General features: G+C 44.7%; 3 protein-coding genes and 1 long non-coding RNA gene across 6 annotated transcripts in view; 3 read left to right on the top strand and 1 right to left on the bottom strand.

Annotated features, from left to right (window-relative positions):
• The window catches only part of LOC309367239 (uncharacterized protein), a gene marked incomplete at its 3' end in the record, with an annotated part of 45,985 nt that extends 38,845 nt beyond the window's left edge, over positions 1-7,140 (top strand). For both annotated transcript variants that reach the window (XR_014166954.1, XR_014166955.1), the window contains exon 5: positions 6,650-7,140. The remainder of the gene's footprint in view (positions 1-6,649) is intronic.
• The window catches only part of LOC309367269 (uncharacterized protein), a 47,674-nt gene extending 38,100 nt beyond the window's left edge, over positions 1-9,574 (top strand). Inside the window, exon 5 of one of the 2 annotated variants that reach the window (XM_081906694.1) lies at positions 9,562-9,574. The gene's annotated coding sequence lies outside the window, so the exon portion shown is untranslated. Of the gene's footprint in view, positions 1-1,487; positions 2,437-9,561 lie in introns of those variants that run through there. The other variant, XM_081906693.1, reaches the window with a different exon arrangement.
• Positions 9,575-10,924: 1,350 nt separating this feature from the next.
• Positions 10,925-14,394, bottom strand: MLNR (motilin receptor). Its single transcript, XM_081904716.1, has 2 exons — positions 13,480-14,394; positions 10,925-11,386 (listed from the first exon to the last, which is right to left on the bottom strand). The coding sequence occupies exons 1-2, from the start codon at positions 14,243-14,245 to the stop codon at positions 11,103-11,105; spliced, it is 1,050 nt and encodes a 349-aa protein (XP_081760842.1). The 5' UTR covers positions 14,246-14,394; the 3' UTR covers positions 10,925-11,102.
• A 2,462-nt stretch (positions 14,395-16,856) lies between these two features.
• On the top strand, positions 16,857-18,781 carry LOC309366593. Its single transcript, XR_014166808.1, has 2 exons — positions 16,857-16,975; positions 17,010-18,781. It is a non-coding gene; the product is annotated as an uncharacterized lncRNA (long non-coding RNA).
• The last annotated feature ends 1,624 nt before the right edge of the window (positions 18,782-20,405 follow it).

Below are 20,405 nucleotides of genomic sequence, written 5' to 3'. Positions count from 1 at the left end.
TTTCAAGGTATGAGCTTTCGTGTGTAATACACACTTCATCAGATACTCTGAAGCAGAGGTCGGTTCAACCTTATAACTGTTGATGACTGTTATGGCAGTTGGTTCCACAGGGAAGGGCAAGGGATTTTTAAAGGGATAGATGACCAAAATTAGCTTTAGTATGTATAATGGGACATGAATCCAATATCTCTATTCAGACCAGGCAGGTCTCTCCATAGTTTCTAGTTTGGTAATGAGTTGTAATTCAGCAACTTCTCTTTCAAGTGTATTTCTAAAATTCTTTTGCAATAAGACAGCTACTTTAAGATCTTGTATAGAATGTCCTCGGAGACTGAAGTGTTCTCCTATTGGTTTCTCTGTTTTATGATTCCTGATGTCAGATTTATGCCCATTTATCCTTTGGCGTAAAGTTTGTCCTGTTTGTCCAATATAGAGAGCTGAAGGGCACTGTTGGCATTTGATAACTTACATAATGTTGGAAGATGAACAATTAAATAGGCCTGAAATGGTATGTTTGATGTTATTGGGGCCAATAATGATGCTGTCCGGGTGTCTGTGGCAGCAAAGTTGTCATCTAGATTTATTGCAGGCTCTTGTGGCAGTGTTCATGTTCAGTGGCGTAGGAAGAGGGGGGCGGGGGAGCGGAGCGCCCTGGGTGCCATCTCTGAAGGGTTGATGAGGGCACCCCGTGGGGATGCCATTGTGCCCCTGCCCGCAGCCGTGGGCAAAGGATCCTCCGCACCCCAGCGCCTCTTGGTCTCTCTCTCGCGCGCATGTGCAAGCTACAAGCCTAGGGCACATTTCTCCCCCCCCCTCCACCTATCAGGCTCTTCCTTCTTGCGCAAGCGTGAGGGATGGGGAGGAGGTGGGGGTGGCAACATTGCCGGCTCCCCCGCTCTGGATACTTGGGAGTTGGGGGGGGGGTTGGTATGCCATTGCCCCAGCTCCCGAGTCCTGGCTGGAGCCTGGAGGAGCAGGCAGGAGGTGGGGAGAGGATGAGTTGCTCGGCTTTGCCGGCAAAGAGCCGTGCAGCTCCCCCACCACCACCACCTCGCTTTCTTTTTGCTCGGCAAAACTTTGGCGTTCTCATTTTTCTTTCATTTTCTTTTTTGCAAAAGCATGTGGGGCATCTGAAGACTGAAAGCACCTGTAAGAGGGTTCGGGTGGGCACAACCCTCTTGCCTGTTGGTTTGGATAGGTCAAGCATCACCAGTTTTACGTCTGTGAAATGAGCACTTTGTGGTGCCCATGACAATTTCTTAGATATAGGTCTCCAGGTTCCAGAAAGCTGAGGACCATGGACTATGGTAACTTATAGGTTGAATTACTGCAACAGGGCTGCCTCTGAAGACTGGAAACTTCAGCTGGTGCAGAGTTCAGCAGCCAGGTTGCTCACCAAGGCAAGATGGTTTGATCATATTGTTAAGTTGTGGGTGAACATATCAGACGACACAGCGATTCCTCAAGTAGTTCTTGTTTATTCACAGGCCAGAACAGAACGAAACTGAAGGGTTCAGCCAGCCTGCTTATATAGAGCTCCACTACAACGCAACAGTAACCACTTTCTGTAACTATCCAATCACTGAACGTCACTTTCAATCCCTTATTTGCATATGTGGACCTGAGTGAAAACTATCTACAGTATCCCCCTGCTGGCCCAGGGTGAGAACTTCAGTACATAACACATATAATGCTGACCATATTGGCTACTACCAATTAGCTTCCAGACCCAATTCAAAGTGCTGGTTTTGACCTATAAAGCCAACATCAAAGTTAGACTGAGTATTTAGGCCTCAGGGAGCCTTGTGTGCTGTGAATATGTTTTCACATCCTTTACGTTCGGAACATGAATAGCTAATGGCTGACAACAGCAGCAGTGCCATGTATTTTTGTAATCTGAGTGAGCAGCTTGACTGCTCAAATATCTGGAGATTCATTTGTTTTTTAGGTAGCTGTGTTTTCAGATCAGCTGTGTATTTCAAAGAAGCTCAACAACTTCGATTTCCTAAAGAAAGCTCAACAACACAAACTCCACAACTTTGGTCTGCCCCAGGTGCTAGCAGGGATTGCTACGCTGCAGGAAAGTGATCAATACCCAAAACCTCTTGGAAACACAGGACATGAAACAATTAAAATGACAGGTATGGAAGGACAGTCAAAAGGTCATCAAAACAGTCATTATATAAGCACTTCAGTGTGTGTGTGTGTGTGTGTGTGTGTGTGTGTGTGAAGAGCTAGGCAGCAATAAATCACAAGAAGTAAGTTAACTCTGTATTAGAAGAAACAAGGTCTGCTCAGGAGTGTCACTGCAAAAACTTAAAACTGAGAACCATTTGGCCCACCGGGTGAATCCTTCAGTTAATTTGTTCATAGTCTTACAATGTAGATTCTCCATAGTATGAGCCTGAAGAAAAAGAATAATAAAAGCCACACCCAGATATTGTCCCTGGGCTAATGCATGAAAAAGCCTTTCTCTCCACCTTCATTCCCATAAGCTCTACATATCACTTTAAAGCATATCTGTTTTTCACCTCTATCCCCCCGGGTCATGAGAACAACTGAAGTTTAAGAATTGGTGCCTGAGTTTGCTTTTAAGGCCCTCCTCTTCCCTTCTTCCTTGTGTGTCATGTCTTTTTAGAGGGACTGTCCTCCTGCTGTTCTTGTAAGCCAGTATGGGAGCTTTTTCAGTGGAGTACTCTTCTACAGTATTTGAACTAGAAAGATGGGTTGGGTGCATACCAGATTTTAAGAATTTGTTGTGCTCCATTTGGAAATCTTTTCATTGGACAGGATGCTTACTTTTTAGTCAACTGCAGCTTTAAACTGTAGCATGTACCAGAAAGCCAAATTTATTTCCCCACTCCTCCTGATAAATAAGAATGCACCTCAGATAAGGAGTAGCAAGTGGATTGTTCAGCTAAATGAAAAATAACTTGTGAATTTCAATCCTTTCCCCATTATTTTGACCAGTTACAATAGCAGCCCAGCTGGCAGGAAACTGTGAAAAACACACACACAGAAAACACGACCTGCCATACAAACTGGCATATTTGTTGTATGAAGCAACGTGTACACAGGATCAGTGCTGAAAAGAGTGTAATTTTTAGCAGAGCAGCTAGATAACATGGGTTGCTTGGGGTTTCTGTTTGCAGAAAAAATTAGGCATGCCGTTCTTACGCCATTCAGCTTTTCTTCTCACAAAGAATGGCTGATGTAGGACAGAGCACACAAATTATAATGGTCCTGTAAAGAAGAATTATCAAGAGTGATAAAAGAAATGCAGATGTTCTAGATCTGTCCTTGGCTGCATCTGATGGTTAAATAAGTAGAAGGCAGCTTGCATAACCAACCTTTCTCCTCTCTGCAGAGGGGCCTCGGAATTGCAATGAAGTGGGGAAATCATCTAAAATTGGGTGGAGGGATCTTGCATATGATCAATTTGACCCCATACCCCAAGACTGCAGCTCTATGCAGCACAGCCCATGCCAAACTCTGGGGTTGGTGAGAAAGCAGGGCTTTTCTCTCCGGGAATTCACAGGAACTTAGTTCCGACACCTCTCAGGTGGGCGCCAGTGCCATTCTAAGAGAGGAATTCTGACACCTCTTTTTCTAGAAAAACAACACAGATTACATATCTGTCCCAACTTAAGGCTGCATATATCTCCCCCTTCATGTGTTATCCTCACAAAAACCCTGCAAGATAGTTTAGGCTAAGAGTCAGTGACTGGTAAAGGGTGACCCCGTGGGCTTCACTGCTGAGTGAGGACTTGAACTCTGGTCTCCCAAGTGGTATTCTGATACTCTAACCACTGTACAACACTGGCTTAGTTTCTCAAGGCGCTTTCCATTTGGGCAGCCATTAGATACCACCCTGCCTTGGGGGCTGAGCTTATGGCTGAGCTAGAGAAATTTATTTTAGTAATGTTTATGGAGAACCCTGCCATAGATATTTCCAGACTGCAAAACAAATACAAATATTCAGATTCTCTGCCTGTTTATCAAATAGGTTTTACAGTGCTCCAGTTCACATCTCAGTCACAGCGAAAGCTTCTATATTTTGATCCATGCCATCAGGCTACTCCTTCAAGCACTAGCCATTCCATCATGCTGGAGGGAGAGAAGGAACTGCAGAGCCCCTCTATTAACTAGGCTGACAGACCAGAGATTTTGCCTCATTCTCTTCTCAAACTGTTTCCATTCAGACTTCTTGTCTGAAGAACTAGTGGCTACGTTCGCATTTTTCCTCTTCCCTACTGTGGGGTTTGCTCCTAGGTGTGTCGGAAGGAAAGGGTTAAATGAGTGTGAAGTGATTGGCCAGTGGGAACCCAAGGGGATGAGTTAGAGTTGGAGTTGTGTGGAAGTCAGTTGGGAGTTGGAGAAGGAAGAGGGAGGATAAATCTGTGGGTTGGTCGAGTTTTGATGTGAGAGAAACTGATAGGAGGAGTCAGATAGACAGTTGGGATAATCAATTGGCAGTTATTAGGAAGTATAGGCCGGTATAGAAACTAAGGATAAGAAACTGACAAGAAAAATTAACTGAAACCATAAACTTGTTCATGCTTATAAAATAAACTTGATTATTTGTTTTAATGTTAATAAACTGTCTGGACTCAGTGTGTACCCGAGAGAAACAGGTTGGTGGCAGTGGGGAAGTGATCATAGTGGTGGCACAGGGATCAATAGACCGTCAAACGTCCGAGGACCCTGTGTGATCGCCACACCTACCAATCCATGCACACGAAAGCTTATACCCAGAACAAACTTAGCTGGTCTCTAAGGTGCTACTGGACCTATTTTATATTTTTTTTGACTGCGTCAGACCAACATGGCTACCTACCTGAATCTGTAAGCTGCTCTGGTAGTCATCTTTGATTTTTATTCCCTGACAAAATGTGCAGTTGTGGAACTATTGAAACACAATAATAAAGAACAAAAATTGAGGATTATACTTCTTGACTACACTTCTTGTGTATAGCTGTCTCTCTTGGTTAGCAAGTGTTTACATGCAAATTTAGAAAACGTTTATTGTTTCTATTCATATTCCATTTTATTGTCAGACATCAATTGCTTAAATTACTCCTAAATGGAAATTTAAGGATGAACAATTCTTATACAATTTCAACAATTCTCAAATGCTACTTTTGAATTGGTAATAAATGGTATCATTTGCCACCAAGCATAAAACATCTGTCTGTTAATCCCCTACACAACTCTTCACAATTAACTCTTACAAGACCAGCAGCACACTGGTTTCTACATCTTTTCTAAAGAAATCTGAGCTCTTCTAAATAAGACAAGAGTTGTTTTTGTGTGTGTAACTTTGCTGGGTACAAACTTTAAGGAGGATCCCCCGATCAGAAGAAACTTGTGAGCCAGTAGGATAGCAACCTTCAGAATTTTCATATCTCCCACAAATGATAAATTCATTGTTGTGGGTTTTAGAATCTACAGTGTTCTAAAATCAGTATTGGTTGCATTGGCAGGGCAAATCTAGTTATCCAGGATTTCCGTCACAACAATTCAATTTTTGCAAAGTTCAATTATGCTTTACTTACAAATTGGCTATAGGCCATTACAGTTCAAACATACAATACATAACATGATAATCCATGATATCTTACAAAGTGATACAATGGGTAAATGTTGGATCAACATAATTAGTTATCAGAGCACTTAGGGTAGAAACTCTCAGAAGATTTCAATGAAAGCAGCATGAAATTTAGATTAATATATATTCTGTAATGCATCTTAACAAAAAGTCATTCTTTTCAAAATCTAACCAATTTCCCTTAGCCAACAAAAGCTGCGAGATAAGTACTGACTGACATGATTTGGTAGCTTTTGTAAAGTGGCTATGCATATCTAATACTTTTCAAGATTTTTTTTGCGTGGGGTAGACTTTTGGAGCCAAACTATATCATAATTTGTCAGATCTTTGTACGCTCAAAAGTTCCCAATTCAATGTTTCTATATGATGGTGTTAGGCCATCTTGTTTCAAATCCCTTGTGTACATTTTTTTTCACTCAAAAAGCCATTCTTGGAACATAGTCAATAATACCATTAGAGATTTGAAACAGGGGGGGGGGGATTTGACAAACCAGTATTTCCACTGTAACTAGCCTGCCAAGTGTTCATGTTTTCCTAAGTGGCTCTGTCCTCTTATATTGTCTTAAACACTGAATATTTGAGAGCACTGCCAAATGTTTATTGCATGATGTAGTAGTAAAGGTAAAGGGACATCTGACCGTTAGGTCCAGTCGCAGATGACTCTGGGGTTGCAGCGCTCATCTCGCTTTATTGGCCGAGAGAGCCGGCGTACAGCTTCCGGGTCATGTTGCCAGCATGACTAAGCCTCTTCTGGCAAACCAGAGCTGCGCAAGGAAACGCAGTTTAGCTTCCCGCCAGAGCAGTACCTATTTATCTACTTGCACTTTTTGGCGTGCTTTCGAACTGATAGGTTGGCAGGAGCTGGGACCGAGCAATGGGAGCGCACCCCGTTGAGGGGATTCGAACCGCCGACCTTCTGATCAGCAAGCCCTAGGCTCTGTAGTTTAGACCACAGCACCACCCACGTCCCAATGTAGTAGTAGTAAGAAGCAAAAAAAAGCACCCACTCACAGCTGATAATAGTTCTTCACTTTGTTCTAGTGTGTTCAAGGAAAATAGTCCACATCCATTTGCACCTCAGTCATAGAAACACAGTCCTCTTAAGATTTTCAGTAACATCTAAACATTCTTCTTTCAGGTAAGTGATTGTTTCCTCTGCAAACAACTTTGAAACATCACTGACCAATAGCCCTTTATAGATGTTTTCCATGAATTTCTGGATTGAACTTGCCATTTCTCAATCAGGCATAAAGTCAGTGAAAGGGTGCTGTCAGCCCCCTTTTAGCTAAATAGCAGCAAAGTAGCTTGGCATCTTTATTTATTGGTTTGTTTTACAGATAAAAGAAAACATTGCATTGTGAACAAACAAGCAGCATCAGCAGTAGTCGTCAAATAAGTCACAAGCAAAAAGATATAAACAATTGTTCTCCAAATTGTTTCTAATAACATAAAGGGTGAATGTTTTCTTGTGTCGTGTTATACTTAACAAAAATGCTTCATTTTTAAATGAATAAATTATCAAGTTGCCTTCCTTCCTTCACTCATACAATATTAGTCAATATTAGTCAACTTTGAGAGTTGAGTCCAACTTACTGGTGCTTAGGGTAGACTTACTGATATCAATGGACTTAAGTTAGTCATGCCAATTGATTTTAATGGGTCTACTCTGAGTATAACTTAAGTGGACTACATCTAGTCTCCTAGATGAATAAATGTCCATCCCCACAACATATTCCTGTACTAGTAATTAACTGACGTATTGTCAATTTGACATCTCCTGGTTAAACCAGATCCTTAAAATTTCCAAATAACATTGTTAATGGTTCATCATTTATATTTCCACAAAATTTCACTATCTTAAGAACATGACCAAAATATGTGCCAATACGTTTTAGCTAAAATGGTGGCAAATAGCTTGGCAGTTGAAAAAAGCAATTGACCTGTATGATCAGAGGGATATGGTGTTTTCTGCAAAAATACCGTGTCAGCTTTCTCCTTTTGTAATATTCGAGCTACCCTTCTTCTTTTAGTTAGGTTACCAAGTTATTTTATGTTTGGACTGATAGCATTTCCCATTTCAAAAGGTGACAAGATTTGCCCCCATGCCATTTATACCCCAAACCATCATGCATTATGTTACTATGGATTCCTGCCTATGTGTTTGTTTTACAATTAAGCCTTCATCGAAGATAGCACAAAAACAGTCAAGCTCCATGCAGTAAGGTTATTACCCATTACTCACATTTTGAGTGAAATGAACCTGCTCCCAATATACCAGGCTTTTCAGCTCATTCCCAATCTTTCTATGTAATGGACAGCAAGGCAAATTGATGAAAGCAACTTGCCTAGGTAAACTGTGTTTCTTTAAAGTTCCCATAGCTCTTAAAAGGGAGCGGTGTTAGAATTAATAATAACAATAACAACAATAACAATTTTTTGTGGTTTCACACCATTAAGTTTGTATTTATTCAGCTGCAGTCATCTGCCCCTGTTCTTGCGGGTGACACAGTCAAGAACTTAACTTCAGAACTCTGCTTTAAGTGTGTCTCAAATAAGAAGCCATATAAGATATGACAAGGGAGCTAAGTCATTGATTTGAAGGTTTAGCAGCAGCTAAACCTTCATTTTCATAATATTTATATCTTACCTTTCGCCCAGCACATAACTAGGGATGGACCAATCTGTCATATTTGATTCCTCTCAGTTCTCACTTTTCCAACCTGAAGGTGAGTTCTCCACATTTCTACACCAATTTGCAATAGGTCCTATTGAAACTTCATTAGCATCTTAGTGCCAATGTCTCCTATAGGCACATTTTCAAAAAAATTAATAATCCCATATATCATGCATTCTGGTATGCAATTTTCACGAATATTTGCATGCTTATGTACACTTCACTCTACGATGCACATTTTTATACACTTTACCTGACTGGTAAGTATTGCAACATCGGAAGAATGTGACTTCTGAAGAATGGTTGTGTTTTGGTCCGTGTAGTAGAAACAATAGAAGTGTGGTTTTGTGAAGTTTGAATGCAAACTCAATAGAATTTCTCTCCAATTCCTACAAGGCAGCATCCGTGTCAGTTGGTAGAGCAAGAGACTCTTAATCTCAAGGTCCTGGGTTCGAGCCCCATGTTGGGCAAAAAGATTCCTGCATTGCACGGGGTTGGACTAAATGACCCTTGGCATCCCTTCCAACCCTACAATTCTGTGATTCCATGTGATTCTCAGGTGGCCAGCCATTCGAGTGCTGACAGGATCCAGACCATAGCTGTCAACCTTTCCCTTTTCTTGCAAGGAATCCTATTCGGAATAAGGGAATTTCCCTTTAAAAAAGGAAAATGTTGACAGCTATGATCCAGACCTGCTTGGCAGTAGCAATGTACTGGCCATACTCTAGGACAGATAAAATTTTACCATTTTCTTGCCTGGAATCTAACACTTCACTAACATCTCAGAGCATTCCCATGATCAGATGGAACTACAAGTACTGTTGATTTACAAATCTAAACATTTAGTGGCAAAATTGTGGGAACAGATTTACAATTAGCATATCAGAAACTCTCTAATTTCTGCAGGATGTGTCTTAAAATAGAAACTGTGACAATGTGAAAACCAGTTAAAATGGTCCTGATTCATTTCGATATCAGCTAACAAAACCTAGAAGCAGTAGCTGTGCAACTGTTCCAACAAAATATCTGTCTGGTACAAGGCCTATTTTACTATATGAATCACTACAGCAACTTACTGCAACACAATATAAAGCTCCACAAATATTATACTAAGATGATGGAGTGATCCAGATAGTAAATTAGGCAACTTAGCTACCTTATGAGATAGACAATCTGTCCATTTCACCCAATGTTGTCTCACATACAACTGGCAGTCTCAAGGCAGAGGTTGTTCATCTTACTTGCTCCTTGACTTCCTTCTTAACTGGGGATGCCGGAGCAGCAAGAATTCTACTGGCCCAGAAATGGAAACAAGAGGAAATACCGACAATAGAAGAATGGAGACTGAAGCTGACTGACTATTCAGAACTGGACAGACTAACCGGAAAAATTAGATATCTTCGAGACCAAAAGTTCATCGAGGACTGGGGGAAATTTGTTGAATATCTGAAAAGAATATGTGATGTGCAAACAACATTGGCGGGGTTTCAAGAAGCACTGTGAAAGTTGAGATATATTGTTAAAAAGAAACAGGAGTGGGAGGGAAGTTTAATGGCAATATAAACAGAGGAATGCGTAATTGAGAGGTAAATATGGATGATTGCCAGAGAAGCTGGAGGAAGTCCAAAAGGAACCAAATTTGTGGAAATTTTGATAAAATTGTATATTTGTGTTGGAAAATTAATAAAAATTATTTATAAAAAAAACCTGGGGATGCCGGACCTAAAACCTGAGGCCTTCTGCATGCACAGCACATGCCATAATATTGAACTGTGGCCTTTTTCAATGATGCGACTAGGTAAACAAGCCTTGAGGAATCTCAAGTATGCACACACCATTTTTGCATTCTCCAATTCCCACCCCCCACCCGACATCTTAAATTTGAATGAATCACAGCTTGCCATTTGGACTGACCAGAGAAATTATGGTTTGCCCTTGCTTTACAAACCAGGATCAGTCCATGGTTTCTAATCCTGGTTTGCAGGGGAAAAGACAAAGTATAGTTTGCTGGTAAATTGGAGGGCATTTGAGGCATTGTTCTTGTACCCGTGGTCATGGTCTGGGTTTTGCCTGCATCATCCTACGGATAAATTCCACAAAATGGCGTCCTCCCACCAGGGAAGAAGGGGTGAGCAAAGATCTACATCAGGAACAAGGATGGAGGGTGGGATCAAATTAACCTTATCCAGTGGTTGAAGTGGGAATCAAAGGCTGCTGTGGGAGAAAAAGGACCTGCTCTGAATCATGCTGGGGGGGGCAGAGCCCTGGAGACCCCAGAGAGCAGCCCTCGCCATTTCCTCACTGGGGTGGGAGGAAATCAGCAGCACCTCCTATTTGCTGAGAAGGGATGGCATGGGAGGGGGCGATGCTGAGGAGATGGCAGCAGTTGCAGGCAACACATTCCTTGGAGGCTGGATCTGCTGCCCCTCTGGATCCTGCCACCTGAGGCAGTCACCTCACCTTGCCTCGTGGGTGGGCCAGCCCTGTGGAAAGCTAACCATGAGCTACCCTTATTTTCACAAATCTGCTTTAAAGTATATCAATGAAAGCAATGCAAATAAAAGTCAGCAAACTTTTCCAGCAGGGGGCCGGTCCATTGTCCTGCAGACCTTGTGGGGGGGCCAGACTATATTTTTTGCAGGGGGGGGGGGATGAACGAATTCCTATGCCCCACAAATAACCCAGAGATGCATTTTAAATAAAAGCACACATTCTACTCATGTAAAACACGCTGATTCCTGGACCGTCCGCGGGCCGGATTTAGAAGGTGATTGGCCGGCTCCAGCCCCTGGGCCTTAGTTTGCCTACCCATGTTTTAAACTACCCACTCGTCTCTGGGTAGCTCACAGTTTCTCTAGTAATAGTAGAAGCCCTTTCTGCAGACTTGGGAGACACTAGTAGCTTATAAAGTGCTGCTCTGTATTTCTTCGAGATGAGGTTGTAGAGGATTGGGTTGATACTTGCACTCAAGTAGAAGAGCGGCAATGCAAAAATATTGAAATACTGCGAGAAATGCATCATCCTGGTATCCTTTGAGTGGGTGTATATTATCCTCCCGACGTGGAATGGCAGCCAGCATACGACAAAAGCCAGGACCACCACAACTGCAAGAGGAGGGGCGAAAGGAGGAAAGAATTACTCTCTGCCCTAATGGGCTTGCTCAAAGTAGGTGAGAAGTACACTTGTTTTCAAATATTTGGATTGCTCTTTGGCACACAGAATGCAGTTGCTGAACAGGGCTAGAATCGTCCAGCAAGGCAGGAAAGCACAATTTTCGGAATCAGATCAGGGCTAATTTGTGTGGGTTAGGGTTAGGGTTACTTGCTACTGGTGCCTGCAATATACAGTGCTACCTCGGGTTAAGTACTTAATTTGTTCCGGAGGTCCGTTCTTAACCTGAAACTGTTCTTAACCTGAAGCACCACTTTAGCTAATGGGGCCTCCCGCTGCTGCCGTGCCGCTGGAGCACGATTTCTGTTCTCATCCTGAAGCAAAGTTCTTAACCCGAGGTACTATTTCTGGATTAGCGGAGTCTGAAACCTGAACCGTATGTAACCTGAAGCGTCTGTAACCCGAGGTACCACTGTAATTGGCATCAGCAGTATGTAAGCAAATTACAAATTACAGAGAGAGAGTTGGAGGCAATGAAGTTGTCCCATTGACATAAGGACTTCTGTCTGCACAGTGAAAGTTCCCCTTCCTCTTTTCTCCCTAAGAAGGATTGGGAGAACCCCCAGAATAGATCTGGGAGGTGACTGGGGGAGTGGAGGGAGGGGAAGTTTAATCGTGGGAATCCTTGCGGGATTGGGTACAGCCCATAAGCTGTAAATAGGTGGACAGGTATCTTTGGAGATGGGTGCTTTAGTCTCCCCACTATTATTTATGGGATTTTTTTATTTATTGAATTTATATTTCCACAATTCCTCCTGAAAGATTTGGCTGGTATCATGAGAAGAGATTACTTTTTAAATAGGTTGCAAATTAGTCAATAGTTAAAGGACTTGAAGGTGATTCTGCAAACAAAATCAAGACAGTGTCAAATGGCTAGTGGATGTCTACTTTGGACATGCTCCACTTTCCCCAGCTGAGGCTTCAAAGAGAGGCGATTTCGAGCAATGAAGCAGACAGGCAACACTTTAGTTTTAGAGGTTGTTTGCTGTTGGTAAGAAGCTGGGGAGCTATGTTTTATTAGTACATTTTTGTATTGCATTAGATTGTTATAAGGTGTACGCTATTTGTTTCTTCAGCTTGTAAACCGCCTTGAGTATTGTAAGATAGAAAGGCGGTATACAAATTAAAAGTGATGATGATGGGGAGCCAGGGAGCAGAGCAGTAGCTAGTTGATCTTGCACCCATGGCAGAACCGTCCAGCTTGCGCCCCACAGCCACAGACAAATTAGCTCTTCTTTCTGCCTCTTCCACCACCACCTCCACCCATCCAATTCACCCTCTATTTAAAACCATTTCTTATGAGGCAACAATCAATATTTATATTTATGGACATATTTTTAAGCCGATTTTGCACAAACACCCATCGCCTGCACCCCAGCGGGGGCCCACCTCACCCCCCCCCCCAGCTACAGCCCTGCCAGGGAGTGGGGTCAAGTACATGCTTCAGAGGAACTGGTGCAGCTTGAGAGACAGGTATCATCTGCTTGCCTGCTCTCTGTATTCAACTTTTATGCTTGTAATCAGTTACTACCAAAAAAAACCCCCCAATCAAACCACACCAGTTTTCTCTGATTTATAAATGTCCCTGGAACTCGCTTCCACTTGAGGTAGAGAAGATGCCTGGCAAAAGCTTTGTGTGTTCCATGGGACGTTAATTCAATGCATGGGGGTCTTTGTGGGAATCTCTTTGGTGTTTACAACAAAGGGCTTTTCTTCAGGGCTGTGGGTGAGTTTTTATTTTCTAGGAACGTCAGCGCAGCACTCTGAGCCATGCAACAGCTTCTTGCTAAACACTCATTCACACACTTGGCTGGTGACCGTGGCCGGGTACCCCGAGATGCTCTAGGCACTCTTTTGGGTGGAGGCATCCGTGTCCATTTACTTTTGGCGCCTATAAAGAATCAGGATAGCTCTACTGCATTCTATGAGCATAGGGGAAATTCCATGGAGACTTGGACATGGAGGCATTACGGCATTGTTCTCCTCACACCCTCCAGACTGCATAATGCCCCCTCCCAATACTCACCCAACATGCGCACTGTTTGCTGGTGGTTTCGGTATGACGCCCCGCCAAGATGCGTCTTGTTGACCCGCTGAAGCTCCCTGACAATCAAACTGTAGAGGATGTAGAGGCAAAGGAAGGGCAGCACAAAGTAGCTGGTGGTGACCCAGAGCATGGTGCCCAGCAGCCCTGTCTGTTGGGCATGGTCTGTGGGGGCACACTCATACCTGGCATCGATGTCGCTGGAGAAATTGCCAACCCGTCGAACTCCCACGAGGAATAAAAAAGGGGCAGCGGTGAGCAGCGCCAAGGCCCAGAGTCCCACCAGCAGAGCTTTGACGCGCCGTTGGGTCACCAGGACTTTGGCCCGCAATGGGAAACAAATGGCGATGTAGCGCTCAACCGTCAGGGCCGTCAGATGCAGGATGGAGCAGTAGGCGCACGCCTCGCCGGACCAGTGCCACACATGGCACAGCAGTGAACCTAGCGCCCAGGACTGTGCGTGCCACAGGCGGTACAGGTCCAGGGGCAGTCCAAGTAGCAGCAGCAGCAGGTCAGAGACAGCCAAGCTGGCCAAGTAGAGGCTTGTGGTATTGCGCAGATCCCGGGAGCAACCTGTCACAACCATGGTCAGGACATTGCCTGTTATGCCAAGAACCAGCAGCGCCAAACATATGGCTGTCACTGGGATGAGAGTGTGCATGGGCAGCAGTGGGCACAGGGACTTGCTGCATACCTCTGTATTCTGTTCTTGGTGTCCAGCAGGACTGCTGATGTTGGCTGAGACCATGTTGCAGGCAGCTCTCGATTTGCCTCTCTACAGAGCATCCGGAGGAAATTCAAGCATGGCAGAACGCTCAGATGGTGTCAGCACTTCATCCTTTTCTTGGTCTGGTTTCTGACTGATGCTTTCTCCACGCTCTGCAAAATCTCAGGAGCAGCTTAGCTTTTCCTTGCGTAGGGAAATAAAGCCTCTGCGCTCCAAGCGTAGATTGATAGATACTCAAACAAACTCCTCCCAAATAAGTAGCAAATGGAAAATCATTGCTTTTTCACCTGTTCTTTATTATTTCATATCTTAGCAACAGGTGGGGCTATCGAGAAGCTGTTAGAAATCCCTCTCAAAGCCACTGAGTTGCAGAGGAAATAGAAACCATGTACAATATAAGTACCCAAAACAAAAAAGAAATTTTGTTGTACATTCAGGGCTAAGAGAATTATTACAGCACGTCTTGGTTAGCTAGAGTCCACTGCATCAGATGTATATTGCTTTTTGTGGCAGTACTCATTGGTATTGTGAGAAGTTGGGGTTAGACTAAATGGTTTTTTGGGGATCTCCAAATCTGTGGTTTTATAGCTGTAGGATTTGAGTCTGCAGAAAAAGGGGACTGCCAAAATAGTCAAACCACAGAATCATAGAATTGGGACGAGAGTCATCTAGTCCAGTTCCCTGCAATCTCAGCTAAAGCATAGATGACCAATGGCCATCCAGCCTCTGCTTAAAAACCTCCAAGGAAGGATTTAAGGAGGTTTCTTTGTTAAATAAGTGTTCCTAGCCAAGTCTATTAAGTAGCTGCTGTAGGTACATGTTGTGACGTGGGGTTTCTGATTTCAGCTCTCTTGACATAATATGCTGGAGACAGTTCTCTAGTAACACTTCTTTATTCAAGCAAACAAGACCGAGACTGAGGAGGGGAGAGCTACATTTATAGGGACAGGGAACAAGCTAGAAAGGATACATTTTGGAGGGAACAATATCAGGCAATCACAGTCCTGCCTTTTGGAGGAAACCAATAAGACAGAGGATCCAAATACAGCAGCTTAAATGAACCAATAGTAGCTGTACCCTCTGGAACCAAAAGGCAGTTACTTTACCCTAACGCAAATACAGACAATAATAATACAGATATAAAATCCTTTGACTCAATACACAACAGTACAGTTGGAAGGTGAATTGTAGGCAGCATGTCTTCACACATGTCCATACCTGGCTGGATGTGATGGCATAAAGGTGTGTGCCTATAATAAAAGGAGACACAAGACAGCCATTCTTGGGAAAGGGGATGGAAAGACAGAAGGGCCTGATTTGCTTCCTGAGAGAATTCAAAGCTATGTAATGAAGGGAGAGGGGAACGGTTAATCATTAATATTATCTACACATAGTAAATTCCTGCACTCTGCTAGGATGGTCAAAACAGCCCAAAATTGCAGTTGCTTGCAAAAGTCTAAATCAGACAGGTCAGGAGGTCGTTTTCTGCCTAACCAGCTACTTGAAACTGCTGATGCTAGCTACAGGTCAGAAGGTCGCTTCCTGCCTAGCCAGAAAACTGCTGTTAACCGAGAAAACCACTAGCAAGATGTTTCCTACTTTACTTCTGCTTAGTAATGCAAGAATAAGAAGAGATACGAAGGGAATGCTTAGCTAGCAAAAGAAGACACGTGTACAAGGAGGTGGGAGGGAGTGCTTGGCTTAGCAGAAAGACAGGAATGTTTAGCAAGCAATAAAATGTGTTAAGCAAGCAATATTTGCTAGCCGATTGGGGAAGTCTGGGGGTATAAGAAAGTCTGCTGAAGTGTCTTGCTTTACAGCCAGTATTTCTAGGAACTAACTAGCAGGCTGTCTCTGAGTACAGACCTTGACTCTGTGCTCAGATCTCAATAAACTCTTTTTCTCCAAAGAAGATTTTGCTTTCCTGGTACTTTTGTTCCCTCCGAGGTCCAGGGGATGGCGTGGCTAATGGATCCCTAGGTAAAAAAGGCTTCATTTCTTTGGGGGCTCGTCCGGGATCAGCCCCCTCCCCAAATACGGACCGGAGGGCCAGGCTCAACCAAGGTGAACAGCTCCAATCGGCGTTCGCATTTCCGGTGCACACCCTGCCAGTTTGTAGGGGGAGATTGCCACACCGTCCTGGAGCGGAGACATCTAGTTGAGGGAGAACAAGAGGACAGAACGGCGCCGAGGGGACAGGTCCGCAGCGGAGAAAGGTAAGCCCGAAGGAAAGGGCTAGGGGCCCGAGGGAAAGGGCTAGGGGCCCGAGGGAAAGGGCCAGAGGCCTGATCAGCCTCACCTGGTAGTTGGCAGTAGAGTGCCCGGCAGTAAGAATGCCACCAGGAAAGGAATTGGTAAAGGTTTGGGAAAGGGAATGGGGCAGAGGGAATTGAGTGTTTTGTTGACATGTTGTGTGTCAGATACTCCAGTGGATGAATTGTTGAATGAGGGCCAAGGCTTAGTGTCCCCTTGGCCGAGCGATTGTAGGGTTGTGCATTTTCTGACAAACTGTAGCATGTGACATGTTGAAATTAAGTTATTTTGGTGTGTTTTGTGTATTGCGTGCTGAAGTTATTTTGGTGTGTTTTGTGTATTGCATGCTGAAGTTATTTTGGTGTGTTTAGTGTGTTGAAATTATATTGGTGTGTTTTGTATGTTGTATGTTGCATGTCAAGATACTCCAGTGACTGAATTGTCAAGTGTGGGCCAGGGCTTAGTGTCCCCTTGGCCGAGCAATTGTAGGTCTGTTGTGTGTGAAGTGTGAGAGAATTTTTACTGTGAATAGTAGCGAAGGATCTGGAAGAAATGGGTTCTGGCCAAAGTAAAAGTACCCCTTTGAAATGCTTTTGGGGATTCAAGCTAATGAGAGGGGAGGACGAGGACATTGTGTAAATTAGATTGGCCCACCCCAAAATAACAAATTGGCCGTCCACTGGGACCCTTGATTTGCAACTCATTAATCCATTATATCAGAACATTTTGAATGTCCACCCTGATCAAATCCCCTACATTTCCACATGGAAGACCAATATGGAAAAGAACCCCCCCCTCCTGGCTGAAGTCATGCTGCCAAAAGGTCTCAGGCAGCAGTATCTGCTCAGTCAGGAAAACAGGAGGACAACCCCCCAGTCCTCCAGGATTCAGAGAAGGAAGAAGATAAAGTTTTAATGCCCCCACCGCCTTATGCCCCGGCAACAGCCCTGGCACCACCCCCGCCACAGGGAACAGATGGCCCAGCCCCAATCCCGTGGACAAAAGAGTGGGGAAAGCAGTGAAAAGAGTGACCCTCCATAGGGCACATAAAGCACAGGAGAAGGGCGCGGCCAGAGTGATGCCTCTCCATAGAGTGTATGACCCTCTGGCCCCCGCGGGACCTGATGGGGTGGTGCCCAATAGAACTCATACAGTTCAACATGTCCCTTCTCTAGTGCAGATGTTTGTAATTGGAGGAACCAAAAACCCTTCATTTGAGGAAAACCCTGCCAAAATCATTAAGCTGTTTGAGGGAATTTTTTTAAAACATACAACCCCACTTTTTATGATGTGTAATATTTGATGGATGCCCTGCTAACTACAGAAGAGGCTAGGCAAATTCATGCTGAAGTCCGAGCACACATGAGAGCGCAGGGGGCAGGAGATCAAGCTGTTGCAGCAGGATATCCTGAAAATACACTGAATTGGGATTATCAGATCACTGAAGGGCAAAATACTCTCACCATTTATTGCCAGAATGTCTTAAATGGCATGAGGAGGGCAGCCAGAAAACTCACCAACTTCGTGGAGGCCAGAGAAATAGTACAAGGAACAGAGGAGGCCCCTGGAGCCTACTTAAAGAGGCTGAAGGAAGCCTACCGCCAGTATACTCCTGTGGACCCAGATGAGGCTGCCAATGCCCCTATCATAAAAACTGCTTTTGTAGCCCAGGCAGCGCCCGATATTTGCCGAAAAATCCAGATGGGCCACACCCTGAAATGGATGTTAGAAAATAGCCCAAACCACTTATAATCAGAGAGGAAAAGAGACCCAGAAGAAAAAGAAGTACCAGGCAAAGAAGTTGATGGCCCTGAAGACGGGAGGTCCACCGTTAGAAGAAGAGGAGGGCGAGGCCGCTTAGGAAAGAATCAGCGTGCCATCTGCCGAAAGGCACCTATTTCCTCTCCCAGGCTAAAATGAGGAAATGTCAGATGCTACTACTACATCCGCGTTAAAAATTCCAAGTCACCAGAGCCCTGAGCCTGGCAAAGGGACAGAAGATAAACATTTATACAGATTCTAAGTATGCATTCCTGACTTTACATGCCCATGGAGCCTTATGGAAAGAAAGAGGTTTGCTTACCTCCAGAGGAAGCCAGGTGGCCCACCCACAAGCTTTATTGAACCTTCTGGATGCTGTATGGGAGCCCGATGCAGTGGCAGTTATCCATTGTTATGGACACAAGACTGGACCAGGAGAAGTGGCCAGAGGAAACCGATTGGCAGACAGAGTGGCCAAGGAAGCAGCCCAAGAACTGGCCCCCGCCTCGGTTATTGGAGCACTGGTCCCAGAAGAAATTTTAAGCACCACTGACATGCCAGCTTACACGAAGCAGGAAAGGGACACTGCAGATGCTCAGGAGCTGACATTGTCCAAAGAAGGATGGTACCTTACCCCTGATGACAGGATATGGATTCCAGAGTCCCTTTCTCGGCAGATTACTCAGAGATACCATGATTCAACCCACATAGGACCAGATGCTACAACCAAGCAGCTGGAGAAATGCTTCTATACAGCCCACCTCTACCAACTGGCAGCCCAGATCTCCAGGAAATGCCTGCTGTGTCAAAAGAATAATCCCAGAGCCGGACCACTGGCTCCCCCAGGGATTCAGCACAGTAGAACGGCACCTATGGAAGATCTTGTCGTGGACTTTACTGAATTACCCCGTTGTGGACTACACCGCTACCTGCTGGTGGCAGTGTGCACCTACACCGGAGGGCCGAAGCATGGCCAACAAAGACTGAAAAGGCATTTGAAGTAACCAGGTGCCTGCTTAGGGAAATCATCCCTCGCTATGGATTGCCAAGGTCCATAGGATCTGACAATGGACCAGCATTTGTTCATGCAGTCCTACAGGGACTGGCAAAAGCGCTCCAGATCAACTGGAAGCTGCATACTGCTTATAGACCCCAGAGTTCTGGAAAGGTAGAGAGAATGAACAGGACTTTAAAGAATCAGCTATCCAAGCTGACGCAAGAAACAGGGTCTAATTGGGTGTCCATGTTGCCCTTGCCTTTGCTTAGAGTCTGTAGCCTCCCATTGAAACGTATTCACTTGTCACCCTTTTGAAGTGATGTTTGGGAGACCGGTTCCTTATGTGTGCATGCTTTCACCTATCCCTGCTCAAGATGTGGAATTGAACAATTATGTACAGTCTCTCTCTCGAGATTTTCTCTCTCAACCCAGGCCCGAACTTCTTGCATGACCAGTTTGAGCCAGGTGACGTGGTGTGGATGAGACCGGTCCCAGGCACCACTGCCGCCGTGCTGGAAGGGCCCATCTGCTCTCCACACCCACAGCTGTGAAGGTCGCTGGCACCACCCCTTGGGTCCACCACATAAGAAAGCTGCTTCAGATTGGACTGTGTCTCAGCATCCTGAAGATCCCCTCCAGTGACGACCGCCTTGCTGATATCTCTATGCACGGTGAAGAATTGGATGGGAGGGGCGCCCGCAGGCAGCGCCCCCAACGTAGACATTTGTTCTCCAGCCAATTTAGAGGCACCACCAGGACTTTTGATATTGGTACCAGAACTCACTCCAGACGATGTGGAACCACGTTACACCCTTGATGAACAGCAGTGGACCAGCCAAGAAGGAGCAACGCTCCAGGAAGGACCGGACAGCCGTGTTTTTGTGCCCCAACATCTGGCCAGCACAATTGTAAAGAATTACCACGAGCCCACCCATTTGGGAGGCCCAGCTGCTAAGGCGCACCTTGGGAGAATATTCTATATCCCAAAATGTGCCCTGTGCGCCAACCAAGAGACTGAGAACTATCGCCCTTTGAACTTCTATATGGCAGGCCAACCCCTTTCGTCCGAGGCATCCCCGCCGGTTTGGGCAGATGGGAGATCACATCACCCAAGAACAAGTGCAATCCCTGTGTTTGTTGTGTGTGTTTGCTCTCTTTCCAGGTATTCCC

Source organism: Podarcis melisellensis (genome assembly GCF_964234715.1).
Source record: "Podarcis melisellensis genome assembly, chromosome: 3".
In the NCBI taxonomy this organism is placed as follows: Eukaryota; Metazoa; Chordata; class Lepidosauria; order Squamata; family Lacertidae; genus Podarcis; species Podarcis melisellensis.
This window is presented reverse-complemented; position numbering and strand designations above follow the sequence as displayed.

Bases quoted from the DNA above. Each gene is read 5' to 3' on its own strand.
- MLNR (XM_081904716.1), bottom strand. From the start codon at position 14,245: ATGGTCTCAGCCAACATCAGCAGTCCTGCTGGACACCAAGAACAGAAT. The intron at 11,387-13,479 runs GTGAGTATTGGG...CTCCTCTTGCAG, and splicing joins GCAAACAGTGCGCATGTTGG to TTGTGGTGGTCCTGGCTTTT.